The sequence below is a fragment of the Amphiprion ocellaris genome, chromosome 15, assembly GCF_022539595.1.
Source record: "Amphiprion ocellaris isolate individual 3 ecotype Okinawa chromosome 15, ASM2253959v1, whole genome shotgun sequence".
In the NCBI taxonomy this organism is placed as follows: domain Eukaryota; kingdom Metazoa; phylum Chordata; class Actinopteri; family Pomacentridae; genus Amphiprion; species Amphiprion ocellaris.
The window spans coordinates 21,563,766-21,584,184 of record NC_072780.1 but is presented as its reverse complement, the minus strand read 5'-3'; the positions used below and the strand labels follow the sequence as shown (position 1 = coordinate 21,584,184).

Genomic DNA, 20,419 nt, shown 5'->3' with positions numbered 1-20,419 from the left:
TATGTCATCCCCTCAGAACAGGGCTTCAGACGTGGCAGTGGCACCTAGGTAAACTTGAGGGACAGGAAAAATGAATGGGATAATGTCCATATACCACATGATAAGTTGATAATATAATCAGGACTACTTTGTAGGAAAAAAAGCTAGCTTGAGAGAAATAGTGAAATCCTGCCTACCTTCCCACGCCTGGGCAGTTGCGGTGCAAAGCAGGTACAACAGATATTTTCAGAAAGTTAGAAAATATGTTGTACATAGATGTCAGAAAAGTGTGTGAAGAAGGGTCTTTCAGATTGTCTTCAGTCATCTGACAAGCACTTTCAAAGATTTATACAGACTTCTTATAGGTCATACATGTTAGAAACACAAATGCCCTTCTCTCCTTTTGTCCTAGAAAAACACGTCTGAATTGCACATTGTATTGTTTCACTGGTGCAAATCCATTCCCATTTACCAGCATATGCCCAAGTCTGGTAACAACAGTCTTTTTGTGTGATGATCCCCTGGGATCACAGGGCTACTTCAATCAAAGCCTCTGCATTTGCTCTTGTAAACACTGCTTTGTGCATCCTGTGGCACAAAAGAAATGATACACTAATACCTTCATCCACAGCAGAAAGTTTTAAATGCATACAGTGACGACTTGTTATCACCAGTGACAACTACATCAAAAAAAAAAAAAAAAAAGAACCTCAAGAGTTAGTGCATTACAGAAGGTTTGCTTGGCACACTGTTATTTGATCGTGCAGTGTTAGCTCCTGTAATAAATCATCAGCTGCCATGCACACACACCAAAGCTGGTATTTTCCATCATGAAAAGAATGTCCAGATGATATTGACATATTTGCATTTGTCGAGGCATGCAGAATGTAGTAGTTTAGCGCATGGACTGTCTCAAGGGATTATCAAAAGCAATGAGCTATGGAACATTAGTGAAAGCAAGTGCTTGGTTACAGAGATCGTGCACAAGAGTGAGGAACTCACAATATAGTTAGAAGCACTTCTCCCTTTGGATTCCTCCAGCCTTGTTCATTGCACCACTCTCCATAACAGGTCCCCAGCTTCAGTCGTCAAAATATGCCACCTCAGGAAATACTGCAGATAAAATTACACAGCACGCACTGAAGCTGAGAATGACTCCATAACCATGGAGATAGTATTACAGGCTCCTTTGCAAATATATGTCTCTTTTTCACCTCCTTCCCCAACTGAGTTGTGTGCAGTCATTTCCCCACAGAGGAGACTTTAAAGAAAATCCTTCTTTGGATAGTCTTGCCCCGGTACTGTATGTATCATCAACCTGTGATGTACACTCCTTTCCAGGAACTCTTTTATGATGTAGTGTTTCTTTCTACCAACATTATTTTAGTTTGTGTTGTATGCTTCAGTTACGCTTTTCTTTTTATTTCCTTCAACCTAACACAAGAGAGTAGCAGCAGTTTGTATATGGTTTGTTTTTCTGTACATAAGACCATTTGATTGAGATGTATAATTTTCAATGCATGGAGCAATGATCGTGTCCAACAAAATTTCGAGATTCTTGCAGTGAATTTGGTGCAACTTATTGTGTGACATGGTAAAAGTTTGTGTTTCTAATGTAATCATGTCACTGTTTTTACATTTGACAATTTTGTGATAAAAATCACTCTTGATGATTAGGGCAGCATGTCGGTACACCTGTTATTATTCATAATCCAAAATGACTCCTTCATGCAGATACAATGGCTAAAATAGACCAGTCTGTTTTTCATTTGCTTCTAATTACCAAATGTGTAATTGCTAGTATCAGCTTAATATTTTCAGTAAAAAGTTGAATCTGTGAAAATTGTCCATGAATTTCGAAATCTATTAGTATTTCGTTCTCTCCCTTTTACTTTAATGACAGCAGCACTGGAGCTACCTGGACGCAATCAGTTGTTCAAACCTGATAAGCCGTATTATCTCAGCATGATAGGACAATGCTGCAAACAGCCTCTCGTCATGTCAGGAATGTTTTCTTAGTCTTCAGGTTCCCCATAAATTGTCATTGGTGTTGAGCTCAGCGACTGTGGAGGAAAGTCCATGACAGTCAGCACTTGTGGTCTTCTGTGGTCCTCAAGTTAAATCTTTCAGGTGTGTTTGGGCTCATTATCCTGCTGCAGTATGAATCCTAAATATGTATGTAGGAACAAAGTGCTGTTTCTTTTAGGTCAAGGTGGAGTTGATTCACTGCAGAGTAGCAATGAATCAACTCCCACTACCCCCAAAACCTGAATGTTCCCAGCAGCATGTTTCACTGTGGGTTTGATCCACTGTGATATCATTTGCTCTCCTGTTGCAAGTCTTATTTGAAGCCTTAATATTGCCAGACTCGTGAGTGTTTTCAGTTAATTTATAGTGAGTGTTTCAGAGTTAATCAGCACTAAAAGTGTTGGATCAGCCTAGTTTACCCTGCAGGAGATTGTGAAGGCTCCTGTAACGTGTTTTATCTGTCATGCAGGAAATAAATTCATGACGAGCAAGGAGAAAATCGGCTGTCACAGATGATAAGCTTGAAAAGACAGTCTGAAAATGCTAACCCACCCCCTCCACACACAGCGCTTAAGCCCTCCAGAAACCTAGGGAAAACCCTAGCCGTGATTTGACACTGAGAAAGCTCCTTTGCTCTGAATAACAATCTGACTTCTGACACTTTCACTTACTTCTGATGCCATGTTTCCCACGATCACAATACTTCTTAGTAAGCAATGTTCTGCTGAAAATTCAAGGCACATCCATATTTCTAACAGGAGAAAAATGACTGCAGGTTGATTTAGCTGTTAGTGTCTGATGAGTCGATCAAATCAACCTGAGTCATCTGAATGCTGTTTCAGTGGAATGACACAACTCAGCACCTGACCTACAAAGGACTTAACATGAACAAAGCCACTAATATGCTTCAGTTTGGTTGGCAAATGAGAAATAGTGCATTATCAGAAATAATATAATATTTTTTTCCAATTGTAGTAAAGCGGCATATTAAAACAAGCAGCAACAGTCATACGAGAGCAGCAGTGTAATATAGGTGAACCCCACATTGGTTAGCAGTGTGACTGCTGTACTGCACAGCCATTTATTGCCATGTCGATGCTGAAACAATAAATCATGTCAGCATCGACTGCTTGTCTTTCTTCTCCCTCTCTTGCAATAACAAATTACATTTATGTCCCGGCTAACAAACAGTTGAGTGAACAGAACAAATGATCAATAAGACTAGTCAGTAATTTTGTTTTCTGTATTATGGCATCCCTGAACATCTTCAGAGTTGACACAGGGAAGTGTGAAAGCAAGATGCAAGAGGAATTGAGAAAGAAAGAAAAAGAAAGAAAGAAAGAGGAAAAAATAAAAAAAATATTGAAGGGATTCTTTATACCAAATATGCTGCATTTGAAGTCATGTCCTTGAGAGTTTGAACATGGCAATTTGAATGTAGAACCTTTTGATGATCATGCTTCAGCATAAATGTAAATCATTCCCACAAAAGGTGATCTAGAACACACACAGTGATAAGAAAAAGTATTCAACCAAACCTACCCCAATTTTTTTTCTATCTGTGTGTACATCACATACTAAACTGTCTCTGTTATTTAAACATTGAACATAAAATGAAGACAGTCTGAGTATTTACCAGAATTAAGAAGTAATCTCCTAAACATTTTACTTTACTGTGCCACCTTTAACATCACAAACACAACACTTCTGATAACTACAGCTCATCCTTTGACATTGCTCTTATGGAAATCCGGCTCACTCATCTTTGCAGAACTACTTTATTGCAGCCACAATGGAGAATTTGTGAGCAAGAAATGTTCAAGTCTGGACTTCTGCTAGGCCACTACAAAAATGTATTATTTTTAAACCATTCAGAGATAGACTTAGTCTTATTCTTGGGATCATTGTTTTGCTGCAAAGCCTAGTTGTGATAAAGTTCAACTCACCAGCTGATGACTTGACATTCTTCTCCAGGATTATCTGGTTGATTTAATGTTTAATGTTTTGCTCAGTTATGACGTCACCCTAACCATAAAGCAGCAAAGCATCCCTACAACGTCACACTGCGGCCTCAAAAATGTGACAGTAGGTATAATAATCTGTTTGTAAAGTTCTGTTTGGTTTCCACCACCATCATCAGGGTGTGTTGAGGTAAAGTTTAGACGAGCCTTTAATGTTTCATGGGGTTAGCAGTGGTATTCCCTCGACCACTTTGCTATGAAAGCCATTTTTTGACCAGTGTTTTTGGATAGTAGAGTCACTCCTGGGGTTTTCCTTAATCTTTTGTGACGCCTTAGATGAATTATTGCCATGCTTTTGGAAGATTTTGGAAGGTTATTGGGAGGGAGTGGAAAAACTATTCAGAAAAAAATCCAACGTTGACCTTTTTCAACCTTCTGATGTGTTTTTTCTCGAGTGGTGAATATGTATCTTCCTTTTGCCGATATGAAGCACTGAAAATGAATGAATATAAATATGAAACAGCTACATTAACACCCCTCTTTGCAATATTATGAAAGTAAATGCCATGATATTATAGAAATACTTCAACTAAACACATTTACATTAGGTTCTGAGTTCCCTTGCCATATGCTTTGCATTTCTTTGGCTCATAAAAACAATTGAATATTCTGTGTGCAACATTCAGAACCAATGGATACCACTACAGCACCAGCATCTCAGACTAAAATAAACGGGCACGTTGACCACACCTCCCCCGCCCCCCCGTTTCATTTACAACCAGAAAGATTTGGTACGCAGCAGTCAACAAAAATAATCCAGCCGCAACTATTAGCTCATGCTAGCATTGGAAAATAGATTAAATGGCCATGGCAAGTTGTTGTCAACTCAAGTACCTGTCACTGAACCTGTTTCTCCTTGTCTACATTCATGTATGTTGCAAGCTGTGTGTGTTTGTTTTTACGGTTGTTGAACCGGAGCAGAACCTTTTACAGATCTGGTCCATCCAGGAGATGACCAATATGTGGAAACAGACACACACAAATTGGAGCAGAACAACATGAGAAAGAAAAGCAGAGAGCTACAAAACAGCGATAAAAACTCACACTTTAACGAAACCAGTTTCCATAAAATAGGTAAATAACATTAATGAACTTCTTTTGTTTGCATGGCAACGACTGAACGCTCTGGACTGCAGTCAGAGCACTTTAGGTCTGTTAATGAATGAAGAGATAGCCAGCAGTTTGAAATGGAGGCACTCACATCCTCTAACATCCACTAACATGCATGCACGGCCAAACCAGCTGCCAGAACATAGCGCAGAAAAGCTTAAATTACAACATGCACAGAAGAAATGTAACTTTATGATCTGCTAAGGATGCCAAACCTTTACTATATCTTTACATAGCTCATAGCTGTTGGCTGCTATAGTACAAAAACTTGCCTATTGCACCTGTAATGTATTGGTCCAGTCCAGTATTAATACGCTGCCAGTTTACGGAAAGGAGAAATGATGTGACACTTACACGATGCATTTATTGCTCATTCCTCCTTTCAAACGGCAGTGCTGTGACAGTATCTATCCACTGGCTGTGAGGACAGCTGCAGCTGCTCTGAATGACTGTGCTGACTAAAGCTGTGAATATATTGACTGCTAGACCTACAGCTGCATTTGTGGTTGAATCTGTGATGCTATAGATATAGCTACAGTAGCATTACTGTGACTACTCTTTATTGCCAGTGTTTATCTTAGTCAAGACAACCTTGTTAAGCCATACAGATATGACAGATGTGTTACCAGTAAACTATGGGAGTTCAGTAATATAGCAGCTCACCACCACTCTCTGCCCCGATGAAATGCTGACCACATAACATACAAATGAAGCACTCTATGCCTTATGGCTCTTAATGCATCCACAGTCCTCTCTGTAAAGAAGAGAATACCAGCAGCCTTTATAATAAGTGATTGAGTGACTGTAAAGTAGAACCTGGCTTCTGCATCCATGCAGGCAAATCACTGGAATTTTATGAATACTTAACCAGGGAGAAATTTGACTCCCGACTGTCTATTCATTAAACCCTTTTTTATATATGTCCTTTGTGGAAATTCTCCCAACAGCTTCCTGAAAGTGTGAGGGTTGAGGCAGGGCCCTGATCGGCAGCAAAATTAATTTATCCTGATGTAGCAGATATGACTCTTTTATCCAACATGGCCTTTTGACATCAATATCAATTTATGGATGTATGCTTAAAAAGAGGGCAGATATTCAGCCATGCATCCCTGTGTTGATCTTGCGTGACGGGACTTATTCCTGTGCTCAATCACAGTGCTCAGGAGCTCATTAGAAAATCAATGAGGTATTCAATGTGTACACTTACAGATTGATTTTACAGGCAGGATTTATACAACTGTCTGTGAGAGTGTGATTATAACACAGATCCTCCTCTCTTTCAGAATCCAGAAAGAGCTAGCAGAGATAACCTTGGACCCACCACCAAATTGCAGGTAGGAGCCTGTTGATTGTGTCTTTTAAAAGGGCTGTTTGCTCTGACACCTGAGGCACTTTTGTGTATGTGTGAGTGTGTGTGAGCTGTGTGTGTGTGTGTGTGTGTGTGTGTGTGTGTGTGTGTGTGTGTGTGTGTGTGTGTGTGTGTGTGTGTGTGTGTGTGTGTGTGTGTGTGTGTGTGTGTGTGTGTGTGTGTGTGTGTCTGTGTTTGTGTGAGCTGTGTGAATGGACTGTGCCGGCTCAGTGACTCATATGAATAGCATAGGTAGATTACTGTGCTGCATTTGCACTGCTGTTTGCTCTGGCTCAAGCATAATGAAAGGACCTTGTAAATAGTCTGAGGAATGAACCACACTCGGTGTAAAAAGTAAAATAAATAAGTATTACTGCAATTGACCTGATTGACAGTGTTTACCATTAGGATCACTGTGGCAACAATGCTGTTTGCTCACGCTCCCTAAGGGTGGGAAGGCTACTGTGTTGCGACTCAACTGATTTGTATGGTTGCTTTTCCTCCTGAGTTAGAGCGTGATGAAAGACTGATGGGTCGCGTGCATCTGCCATTCAATATCTGTGCAAGAGCATTCCTTTTATGTTAGCGTTTGTTATTCTTCTCAAGCTGATGACTTTTGGGAGCAGTGGTAGAGGGTGAGAGGAAGGTGGAGGTGTGACCTCACAGCTTCACACTGTGAACGGAGCAAGAAACAAGTCTGTAAAGTCCAGGCATTTCCTGGAGGGCTGAGAAAGCAGGGGAATTCAGCATGCATGGACTCTCTCTGGTTAGTAGGGAGAGCAGCTGGATTTACACACTCCAAATATTTTTACCCGAAGCAAGAAGTAGGGATGCACCAATCGTGTGTTTTTTCTTCCAGTGTCATTCCCGATACTTCAACTCGGCGCCCTTTTCCCCACGCTTCAAATCTGTACACCTCACTGCTTGAAGCTTACTATTATCACTCTTATGTATCGTAACAAGAGCCTGCAGCATCACTCCGTTTTAAAAATATCAAGGCGGACATTCATGCACCATCATTCTTTTCAAACTGTTGTATTGGACTTCATTGTTATAATGCGTTACCCTTCTTTGAATGTTTACATATTCTGTCCCAAGTGCAGATATACCATCACATTCAGTCTGTCTGATATGTACTGTATGTAACATACACACTCCTGTTCTGTGTACAGCCAGCACTGAGCTGCTGTGATGAATGGTGATTCATGCAGATGCTGCACTCATCCTCTGTGTCCACAGGATAAGGGCTCATTGAGTTTCATTACACACTTCTACAGCTCCTCATCTATTTCACTTGTTGATGGGTTGCTCATTTTTCTTCTTTTGCGTAACAAACCAAAACCTTCTTGCAAAGCTAACATTACATAGTTACTTAACAAGATTTTAATTAAGGATCCAGTGTTTCAACAGTTTCTCTTTCAGCATTATGACACCAAAACTCATGCCAAGTACGAATTTGATAGCTTAAATTTGAATAACAAGGCAGCATTACTGTGACTGAGTCACTAGATTTAGTCAAACAGTATTTATAATGATATATCTGAACAAATGCTATCTATTATGACTTGGTAACATCTTGCTGATATTTGATCTGCTTCATCAGGTCAGTATCAGTATCAAAACTAATCCAGTAGATATAGATTTCAAACTTCAGACTTCAGTGGTTGTTTTCTGACATACTCTCCTTCATCATGTTTTGTTCCAACATCACTGTGTATATGCAGTGCTATAAAACAACAACCCAGGGGACAAAGAGTGCAGGAAAAGCCCTTATAGGAAAACTATATTATTGTCAACTACATCATGTTTTTTGTGGAACACAGGAAATAAAGAAATCTAAAGTAGCTTAATGCATCATATTTAAACATGTGTCTGGCCATTGCCCAATCCACTAAATAGTGTCAGTATTAGGGCGTATGCTGATCCACCAGATTAAGATGGTGAATCTCTGCTGACAATACATGGTTTGTCTCTATAGGAGCTTAGCAACGGTTGTTTTTGCATTGTTTTTGTCACAAAGTAGGAAAAATAAACATCAATAAAAAGGCACAGCCATTCAAATGTCATGATTTTTATGTCTAAAAATTTTCAAAAATCCTCATCACCACAGAGAAGTAGAATTGTGATTTTTGCTAAACTGTAATGTTTCCCATATGCCCACCAATATATACTTCATAAGGTTCAAATGAGTATTGTATTTGATATTCAGCATGTTCTCAATCATTGATACCATATTTTATTGATAGATTCATGATAAAAGTAGATAACTATATAAATGTACTACTTTTGGCTCCATCTCTTACCTCTCCATTAATACACACAGAAACTACGATTTGTCTTAAAGTATGTGTTATTCTACGTTTTGACACCAATATCAATTTTTATACTTATGTATATCTGTTCCAAATATCAGTCATCATCTTATTGATTATTGATGACAAGTATCAATGTTTACCCTGACAAACAACATTGGTCAACTCCTAATGCTTGGAACATGATTTAGTCCTTCCTGTTTATGTCAGTTGAAGGGGGAGATTGGACTTAGATTTAGACCAGGTACCTGATTTTGGTTGGTCTTAAGGTTTCAAGAAGCAAACAGGGTTCTGTTCTTCCTCTCCCCTCTATGTTATTTCAGTTTATGAACAGTATCTCCAGCTGGGCAGTATAATATGGACCAGATAATGATTACAACTGAAGACTATTATTATGAATCACTACATGAATAAATGTCTCAAGAGAACAACTGGATTCATTGTTTCTGTGGATTATAAACTCTCTGTTGATGTTAATGAATCGAAAGAATGTAACCTTTTGAATGCCATAAAAATAGCAATTTGTTGACAAGTTTGTATGTTCAGATATGCACATTAATAGAGGAAAAACCTCCTATCAGGATAGAATGATTAATCTACCCTGCAGCTTGTGCTTAAAATGAACAGCCGCAGTGTGTTTTTTAGCAGGCGATGAGTGACCAAAATTATAAAGGTACTGTATGTCACCGTCACAGTCTGTTTGTTGGCTCGCTAATCTCAAAGACGAGGCTAATCTGGCAAGCCATTATGTTTCCTGATAAAGGGCCAAACAGTAGAGAGGGGAAAAGAAATTTCATGGGTGGACATTTGTATAAAAAACTATATATTTTTGAGTTAAGAGAGGCTTCCTCGAAGAATGTCCACACTGAAAGGAGCAAATGGATTGAGCTTGCAGTCAGGAGTCCTCAGTCATAAGTGAAAAATTAGGCTCAGGCAGCTTGAGCGTATTTCAGCGACAGTCGGAAATACAAGCCAGCGGAGGTGCGGCACTACTTGAAATGTAGATTTCTGTGTTCATAGGCCCCTTGGGGTATTTGCCTCACTCTAACAGCTCCCGATTCCCCCACAAGGCTGTCACATCCCTGGTGTTTGATTTAGCCTACATGTTTTAGCACAACAATCCCGATTCACCCTGTTCTTTTGTGCGATAAATGAAACAGAATCGCACATTGTGAACATTAGAAGCCTTCTGCTGAGATAAATTCCCTTAAACCGTACTGTACCTCCTCGCACGCAGTGTCTGAACAAAAGGCTCCACGTCTCTCCAGCCCTTTCTTCACCTACTAATTGATCTGACAGTGTTAAATAGGCTGCGCTCGCTGAAAGACATCAGATGTGAGGGGTTATGAACGGACGCTGTGATGCTGCTCATTACCCTACAGGCTTCAGCTCTTCTTTTCCCCCGCCAGAATAAAGCACGGCTCATGATCACAGCCGCTCCTGCAAACATCCTCTCTGGCTCATTTTCTACATTCCCTCCCTTAGTTGAAGGAAAGATACTGTAATCCCTCTTGGGAATGGAAAAAAAAACACCTTTAACTTTTACTAAGACAGCCTGCCTTGTTGTAGACATCATTTGGCTTCTTATTAAAAGGACTTAACAGATTTTTTGGAGACATATCAGAAAATATTTTTAATCATTCTTTTTAATCATCTTTGTCACCCTTCCAGAGAGTAATTAATTGAATGTGACAAGCGTTCTGGAAGGGTATGTAAATAGCCCCCACACCAGACACATTGTATTAGTGCAGTGCTTGGTCGGCCTTCCTTGCTCTGTTTGTGTGTGTGTGTGTGTGTTTTCCATAATTACCATATCCTTTCATGATAGTCCTGGCAGTGTTTTGATAAGAATCCCCCATCGGCTGAGGGGAAACAATGTGTGGATTCCATGGGGGAATTGGCCACGCTCTCTCACTATCATTCATGCACGTTCGCTCTCATTTTCTCTGTCTCTGTCTCTGTCTCTCTGTCTTAATCCTGGTAAGACTTTGTGTGTTCCAGAGGAATAACTTCCCAGTGAATATCAGTGAAGATCTTAAGAAATGAAAGCAGTAAGGCAGACAAGAGAATCAGCATAGAATGTAGTGAATGAGAGAAGTGTAAATTCATCCATGACTATCAGGCTGTAGATATGATTGACTTGAACACAACTCAGCTTTCATTATTGTGTGCTATAAAGCTCTTGTACACTGTTTCAAAGGAGGATGATAGATGCTGAGCTCAGCTTTACTATGGTGATCACATGTTTTCAATCAGCTGTCAAAATGTGGCATGAACTCAATATAACTATGCCATCTAGGTCAATGCAGGGAAACATGCTTTGTCAACTTCATGAAAATAGAGTATTGTTGTTCTTGGTTGTCAGCTAATGTTCACTATCTGTAATGCTATTATCCTAAGTTGAAGAAAACCATTAATCATTTAATTAGTATGTCAGAAAATAGAGCGAAATGCCCATCTTAGTTTCCAGTCAAACTAATGCTTTTGGGCCTGACAAACAGTCCAAACTCAAAGGGACTGAATTTACTATCATTTATGGAAGGAGCAAATAGAACATTGTCACATTTGAGCATATGTTGTTTTGTACTTAAAACTTTACTTGACCTATCGATATACCAAGAATGTATTATCACAACTATTAAAGATTTATTTTTTATTCTCTCGTAGCCTCATGTTTGCTTGAGGCTAGAAGCTCAAGGCTACATTAGTTAATTCTATCACAACAAACCAGAATATCGAACCTAGCTGTTGGCGGCAAAGTTGCATTGTGGGTAAACGTGTAGTGTCCCAAAGTGGTTTAAATGCTGTTTCAGACACCAGCAATACATTTGCCAACATTCTGTATTATCGCCAGGGATGAACAAATACATATATTGAAATTTCATGCATATTAATTCACTGATTATTTTTCTCATAGCAATCAGTTAAATGGTTAAACCTCAGCCAGTGAAAGTATTCTGAAAGTCATTTTTTTGATAGCATGTCAATATGTTTTTGGGGGGGTTTTTTGCATGCTAAAAGACATATCATGCGTGAAATGAGCGACCAACTCTTTGGCTGAACATTTCCACTTTGGTAGTGTAATACTCTGATGACAATCTCAACAGCACAGATTGAGACTTCCAGGGTTTTAAACACAACAAACTGAAGACACCAGACTTGTCAATTTGCAAGTTGAACCTTCTGTATATTTTTTCTTCTCCAGAATCAGTTTCCTGTTTAAAGATCTGTAGTTGAATTACTCCAATATTACAAGTTATCATTGTGTAGCTTAGAGTAGGTTTACAGTGAGCACAGTCATAGATGAGCTGGGAGGTACTTCATAGATCTATGTATTCTAAAGTAATTAACAGTGTAAAGTTATATCAGGTATTTAAGATTATTTTCATGGAAAATGTCATATAGATTTTGATCTTGTGAATGAGTTTTTAACGGTTTAGCAATGATTGTAAAGGGACTCAGTGTTTTAGTCAATAAAATGTCATGTTGAATAAGGCCTGGCTTGTGACTGATGACGTTCCACAAGTCCACTGGAACATAGATATAGACAAGAATGCAGTTTGATAAAGCCGTAAGGTTTCTTGCTTGTTGCTCCTTTTCAAGACTAAGACAACAGATGTTTCTTTTAGTCAAAGGCAGACAAGATGCTTTATTGATGTTGGCAAGTTATGCAATATTCTTAGCAGTGACTGCACTCTTACCTATCTCTCATAAGTCTGTGTTTTGTGAGAATCATAAGTCTCTCGGCAGTTCTTACACTGTAAGATAAACTGTAATACATCAAAGTCATAAACAGGAGTCCTATATCGGTATTGTCAAGGGTTTCCAGTCTGCTCAAGTGTCGAATGCCACTGTAAAACAAGTCTTAAAGATGTCAGTAAAATGAGGAGTATGAATTACATTGCCCTCACTTTGTCCACTGTAGTTTCACAGTGACTGACAGAGTAAAAATTAGTGGCAGATGTTATTGACTCCTGAGCTTTGCTGCGTGTCAGCTATTTTCAAGCTGTTGCAAACCAATATAAATGAAGAGTTTACTACAAAGATGATGAATCCAAAAGCCAACAAAATATCCTGTACATGTTAGAGCCAAATGAAAAAAAAAAAGCTTTTATCTAAAGACATCCAAAGACATGCTGCACCAAAGAGTTTCCAAGATGTTTTTTTTAGGTGGAAACCTTATGGATTAGGTGGCATTGTCAGCCATTTATACATGAAGCCATAAATAAACAATTTGGATTCACTTCTGACTACACTTGTCAAAATACACTCAGCATTTAAAACTATTTTCCTTATTAAGCTTCGATCAGATTCCATTTCCTTAATGGGCACTGAAAACACATGGACTGGTCAAATAAAATATATTCTACAAGCAGTACTGCTACTAGTCAATCAAAGCATACAAGGACATACAGTCCATCAAAAGAACATTTCCACATGTCATACAGGAATACACTGTTTCAGCTTCTCTCCCATGGCACTGATTAAATGCCCAAACTATGGTTATCTGTCAATCCAGAGTACCACTGTGTAAGGTTATGTGAGGATATAACTGCACATGAATTATTAATAGTTAGTGAAGACATTCTTGTTCAAGGCTTTTGCAAATTTAAAAATGCATTGTTTGGAAGGTTTATGAAATTATGTCATTAAAATGCATCAGCTACATAGCGACACACACACTTTGCTGTAGGATTACTGGTTTTGTGTACAAATGCAGGTCTTACAAACAGCACTGAGCTGCTCTAAGTAGCTGTGAGCAAAGTGGATGCTGCACTCGCAGTGCTTTGTGTGTCCAGGATAGCTGAGGCAAAAGACAGCGCTGAGCTTCATTGCATGCTTCTGCAGTTTCTCTGTGCATAGCTTCGTCTTTTTATTCTTTTTCCTGGACTCTCAGACATTATAGCTGCTCAGCAGGTCATTTGCTTTAAGAAATTTGTAGATGAGATGTAAATTCAGAATTCAGTCAAAGGTTTCTTGCCTTTGTCATTTAGCAAGATCTGTAAAACATGTATTTAAATGAAGAAGTAATGAAACCACTTTCTACTGTAGAAGCCAGTTGGGGCCCAACATAATATAGCTATGACAGTAATGAGGATCTGGCCAACAGATCATATAAAGCCACAATCCAAGATCTGAATTGCAGTTCTCTCACAAGTCAAGTTTAACCTATATGCTTACATGATTCATTGTGTTGTAAAGACCCAAATACCAAATCTCTGCATCCTATTTTCCCTTTAATTTTATCCTCAAACTTGTGACCACAAAGTGTGACTTGTATCTCAGCTGTTTTGATGTTTCTTTTAGTCTACGCTATGGGCTAGCGCACCTCAGGAGACCTGCATGCTAGCCATGGAGAGAGTGACGGAGAGTGAAGGATCTCTATAGTCAAAGGATATGAAAGGCTGTTAATGAGCCAGGGAGGCAGCGTGCTTGAGGTTTGTTCATGTTACTCAACTCTACGATTTCAGTTTGTGCTTTCATGACGTTTTGCATCTGATGCATTTAAGTGAAACTATTGAACATTCTGTCTAAGAAAAGAGTTAAATGGTGAAGACTAACTGGTTGGTTTTGAAAATGTATATATATTAGACTATAGGACTTTGCACAGCCACTTTTCTGTGGCACCTTGCAGAACCCACCCAGTGGTGCAAGAAGACTACAAAATGACAATGAATTTATTGTGATATACAAGAAGTGCTTATGAACTTTAACTGCACGCATCCTTTTCTCTTCCCTCAAATAAACACAGTGGAGCATCCCAGTTGAACTGCTGACTGCCTGCCCAAGTGTTATTAAAAATGAATGCACGTATGGCACCTCACATAAAACCTTTGAGGTATTTTAAAGAAGACCTCGTGGCCAACGTCTGTCTCACAAATCTCCCTTTGTTTGGGTGGAGCATTAGACACTGAAGGCCATATAGACTGAGCGAATTATGATGAATGACTGAGAGACTCTGGTTTTTAGTCAAGTTAGCATTGCGTCTGTAGTTATTTCAAACTAATATATCGATCATATAAGTGTGTGTGTGTGTGTGTGTGTGTGTGTGTGTGTGTGTGTGTGTGTGTGTGTGCATGCATGTTAGCATTGCCGTTGTTAACTTGGTAGTATACTAATAATAGCATTTAACTCGGAGCACAGCTGTGTCTGCGTGCCCTCTCACAGAGTTGCTGGCATGGCTGTAGAGTCTGAATCTCATGTTATAAGATACATTACTAGAGAAAGTGTTCTGGCCAAGTGTCATATTGTTTTAGACTGTAGAAACAAAGATTCAGTATCAGTCCAAAGATTGGGACTCTTAGTCAAGTATCTCAGGGTACCTGTACAAAGAATTCAAAGAGCAACAGGTTAGTGAAATTGATGGGTAAGTCAGATGAGTGTAATTAATTTTGTAACAAGCAAACTTTTTTCACCATGTATCACATATCACAATATCACAATTTGATGACATTATTACCATTAGATAACTGCATGTCATCTAAAAGCTTCAGTAACACTATGACCTTATATTATTATTTACTATAAAACTATTAATGTTATAAATGTTCTAATTCACTGTCAAAAGTACTTCACACTTGAACTTGTTTTATGGCACTTATCCAGGTTGTTTTCTTCTTACTTGATTCTTGCTTGTGTTGTGTCTACTCTCAGAAATACGTCACTTACGATAAAAGTGTCTGCTAAATGTAGTTGTAGAACTGTAAAAACATACCTACATATATGAGAAAGTGAACAAACAATAAAACACTGAACAGCACATGAACTACAGTTATATTGAGAATGAAATTCATAAACAGAAATTACTAAATGCAAATTTGGCAGTTCATTGTGAAGAAGCTGAAACCCAGAATTATCCTGCACACTGCAGCAGTGCACAAAAGTAGACTAAGCACACAAATGACTCAGGTCAGTACATGTCCTTGGCAGCTGTCTGCACTCTGAGCACATTTTGTAGTTTTCTGTTGAGTCAAATTACATTTAAAAATAAAAATTAATGAGAACAGGCACTCTCAAAAACAGTTTACAATCTACATTGTTCTAATACATATTTTTTTTTATTGTAATAATACCATTAATGTGATTTGGTTGCAGCTCATAAAGCCAGGTAGCAACAGACTGTTCTGGTCAAAGACGGTCCCCTGGATTTAGAATCAACCAAAAAATGCTCAAGCAGCTGTTGAATTTCTGCAACAGTGAAGTGTGTGATTAAAATTTAAAAGCTTCAAAAGCTTGTTCTTTCATTTATTTAAAAAAAAAAAAAAAAAAATGTTAAAAATTTTAGGTTTTATGTTCTCATCTATTTTACTTGTCTTTTTATAATATTTTAGGTTTTTACAGTGGTATCATTTGAATATCATTATCAGTTTATATTAGGTCAGGTATTGTATCAAAGTCATAATTTTGGTATTGCAGCAACACCAGCTTGTTTAACAGTTACTTGTTTACGACATAATTCTGTATATGTTATTTCATTGGTTTGATGTCTTCAGTTTTGTTCTGCAATGCAGAACACTGAGGAGGTACTGTCTGTACATAGGATCTTTTACAGTTCTAATCCAATGATAGAAAAAGACTCACCATCATTTTTCAAGAGATGCTCTCACAGGCACTTTCCAGAGCTGCAGATCCTTTTCTGTGGTCCCTTTCCTTTAACATGTTGGGCTGAGGTTGAAGTGGTTGTGTGAAGTGGTCTGGCTTGTAGCTTAGGCCTGCAGTCCGGCGCTTTTTGCTCAGAAAGCTACTGTTGCTGTAGTCGTGATCTTGTCAGATAAATGGGAGGAGGTCCAGTTTGTTATTAGGAAGCATCCCGCAGTGAAACAGCCGGCCAGTGGGCGCACCAGCTGTTCAGCCCACAACTCACTTTTTAGGCTAAAAGCTGCATTTGCTCATACAAGAGCAGATGCTGAGAGGAGGGACGATACCCTGTAAATGTGATCCCAATGACAAATATTATGTAGATGAAATCCTTATTTTTAGCCAGAATGTGTTCGAGTCAATGCAGTACGCTGAGGCATGAGCAATAACTTACAGTCAACAATTAACAGCGCTGAAGATGTGGTTTGCTGCTGAGAAATACCACAAGTGCAGTTATGATGTGAGTTCACTGGTGATGGGGGTGGATAACGATAACAATAGTGTCATATACATAGTAGCATTCTTAAATGATGACACACTACTGCTGTGTTACTCTGTGTTGTTACCACAGTTTTTTGTCCGTTTATAATGCACGTCAGACTTAAAATAGTGAAGATATTTCTGTCATGCTGCTGAGTTACCAGAGGTATCTTCTTCATTTATGTTACCGATTCAGACATGTCTTTACTGTTGTTTTCAAGGACATTCAACCTGCTTGTCATCCTCCCTTGAAAATGTAATATTAGAAAGCATTCATGCTGTGGTTAATTAGCGTTTACTCTGAAACCACACATTTGAGTTATTATGTACTGCTGCCAAAATTTTTCAGAGAAAGACCATTTAAAATGTTATATTTTCAAGAAAAATTCAGTGTTCATTTATTCATACCATCGCCTGTTTTTAACTAAAGGGCAACTTACACTACATGGCCAAAAATATGTGGACATTTCTGTTTCTTTTGCCCATAGTTACTTTCATAAATTGTCAGAATTTGTGCAGGGAAACCTGCTACATGGGTACAATCTCCAGGGATTTGGGCAAGAAAGATTGCTAGAGGAGGAAAATCAGGGATAAAATGAGAATTTAAGCTGAGAGTGACAGAGAGATGTACCCATCTGCTTCAAGGAGGAATCTGAGGAGGAACTTCAAGATTTCTGCAGCCCCCCTGCAGGGAGCAGACGCTATGGAAATACTAATTATTCACCATCTCCTTAGCCAACCCTGCTTCACTGTTGAGCACGGGTTTTGATTTTCATACCTTTTCCATTTCTGCATCAGCTGTCCCTTGCTTCTTACCAGAAAAAGGTGATTATGGCCCTTCAACTGCCTGTCTTTTTACTTGACTTTGTCAATTTATCAATGTGGCCAAGTGGGTTTTGTTTTATATTTTTGTACATTCTTTTTAAGACTCAGAGGCCAAAGTTGTGCACCTAAGTGTGGCATGGTCATTTATCTTTACAGGCTTCGAGGTGAGCCCCCTTTCCTCCAATGTTAAAGTTTTATGTCGACAGTGATTTTAAAAAAAATCTAATTCTGTGCTTGCATATGCATTATTTCATCAAAAGAAGGTGCCCTATGTCTAAGGCAAAGCTGCAAAGCTTCTTCAAATTCTGCTGTATTTTGTATGAATTATATGAACACTACCAGTCAAAAAATTTGGACACAATTCTCATTCAAATGAATGAGAAAATGTGTCCAAACTTTTGACTGGTAGTGTAGTTGTGTGCAAAAAGTTTGGCATCCATGAGTAAATTACACATCTTGCTGATTTTAAAAGTGAAAAGAAGTTATTACAACCCCTGCAGCAAACAGACAATCCACTGTTACAGTTATTTCATGAACTTAAAAATATGGGAAGAACACAGTTTGGCAGATATCACAGCTTGTAACTTTAGCTAAGGGCCTTTCTGCACTTAATGGATGAATTTTCTGCTGCTCGTCTTGCAGATCACTGTAGTAGAAGCCTTTTTCATTGTCTTGACAGACTGCATGACATCTGCAACCAGAATTTTCTGGCATGTAGTGGAATCCATTATGCCTTCTCTCAGTACCACATTTCCTGTACTACTGTCTGCCACACAACCTCAAAGCAAACTATCTGTGTTGTTAAACCATTCATTTAACCCAGCAGCCTGTTGAGAGTGGATCTGATAGTTTTGCTGGTGAAATGCACTACAGGTTTGATCATCTGGACTTTGAACTACTAAACTTTTAAACTTTTTGTTCTGCAGTGTTTTTTAGTACGGCACATTGCAAACTCTCAGTGCACTTGGCATTAGATGCAGCGGTGGAAGGTTGTGTTAATGTGACCTAAAGAGCTGGTATAGAATATAACGGCAGTGTGCTGTGGAGTCCGTGATCGAAGAGAAAGGAGGCTGCCCTTGTACATAGTTTGTGCGCAGACTTCTAAGGATAGTGTACATTATGTAAGGTTAGCAAACTGTGCTGTAGCAGCAAAAACCCGTTCTTTGTGGAGCCTGTCTTTAATAGACAATTTTTGACCTACTTGGAATTCCTATGAGAATAGGTTTCCTGTACAAACAGTCATAAGAAACATGTTTATTGGCTTCAATAACTGATTCCACACCTCTTTCTCCTCGCCTGTTTCTGCTCCTCTTTCCTCATTCATCTCCTCCATTCTCTTGTCTGCAGTTTCCTACAGCTGACTAAGCCTGTCTCTGCAGTGGTGTGTGTGTGTGTGTGTGTGTGTGTGTGTGTGTGTGTGTGTGTGTGTGTGTGTGTGTGTGTGTGTGTGTGTGTGTGTGTGTGTGTGTGTGTGTGTGTGTGTGTGTGTGTGTGTGTGTGTGTGTGTGCGGGCCGGCGTCAGAGAGAGAGAGAGAGAGAGAGAGAGAGAGAGAGAGAGAGAGAGAGAGAATGAGGTCATTGGTGTGCGTATATCAGCTATGCTCATCGTGTTGGATGAATGATTAGCCTCTCATTAGAAATGCTGTCCTGTTCTGTAAAGGGGAGGACTGCAGTATCCTCCTACATTGCCTCTCAATCTCTTAGAAAAACACAACGGCAGTTACACATTCTGTCTATCACACACGCACACACACACGCGCGCAATCCTGTTTCAATCTCTTCAGAGGACATTGCATTGACTTATATTCACTTCCTGCAGACACAATCTAACCCCAATCTAACCTTATTCTAACTTTAGACACGTTCATCCTAAAATTTTGTGAGTTATGTAATCGAGACTTGCTGTTTGAAAGGACCTTAAGCCCCCACAGTGTGACTGTAAACAGATTTGTCCCTGCAACATTAGTAATACAAGCGCATACACATGCACACACGCTATTCAAATACAACCACAATTGCACTCACACATGTGTACCACTTCCTCTCCTGCACTTGAAGAGGAAACTTCATTCATGTCAGATACACAGACAGAAACTTTGACTTCCTGAGTGTTACCATTAGGACCCAACTGATACATGCTGTCATAATATGCCTTTTATTTAAATTTGCCGCTCACATATATGGTCGACCTCTGAGGGGATTTTGTGTTCCTAACTACACTCAGCAAGCCGTTAAATGACAAACGTATTAAATGCAAATTTAACTGTGTAAATTCCCTCTTAGAAAATAATTTTCATTTTGATATTGAAAACCCTATGCATGTATAAAGTCTACGATTTGTGGACAGCTTTAGGATGGTTAAAATTATGGTTTGCATAGTACAACTCAAACTGGGTAAGACTTTTTAAAACCTTGGGTGGGAAGTTTTGATATTAGAAAATATTGATTTGTGGCAGTGAAGCAACCCAGCTGTAAAGTGTCGGCATCAGTCTATAAAAACCCTCACTGGTTCGAGCACCATCATGTATAACCACACAAATGTCACACTGTATACACTAGTGTGAATATGTTGTGCGCGTACATTTTCTATTTTGTTCTTTTTCTTTCTTTTTTTGCTATCTTGCTTTGACTGTAAGCAAGATAGGAGAGTTGAAGAATAAGTTTTTCTATAAAATACT

At 38.9% G+C, this 20,419-nt stretch overlaps 1 protein-coding gene across 1 annotated transcript in view; it reads left to right on the top strand.

Annotated features, from left to right (window-relative positions):
- Positions 1–20,419, top strand: part of LOC111573404 (ubiquitin-conjugating enzyme E2 E2-like) — a 75,471-nt gene that overhangs the window by 10,336 nt on the left and 44,716 nt on the right. The window contains exon 3 of the mRNA XM_023277539.3: positions 6,422–6,472. Within this exon, the coding sequence (XP_023133307.1) occupies positions 6,422–6,472 (51 nt within the window). The remainder of the gene's footprint in view (positions 1–6,421; positions 6,473–20,419) is intronic.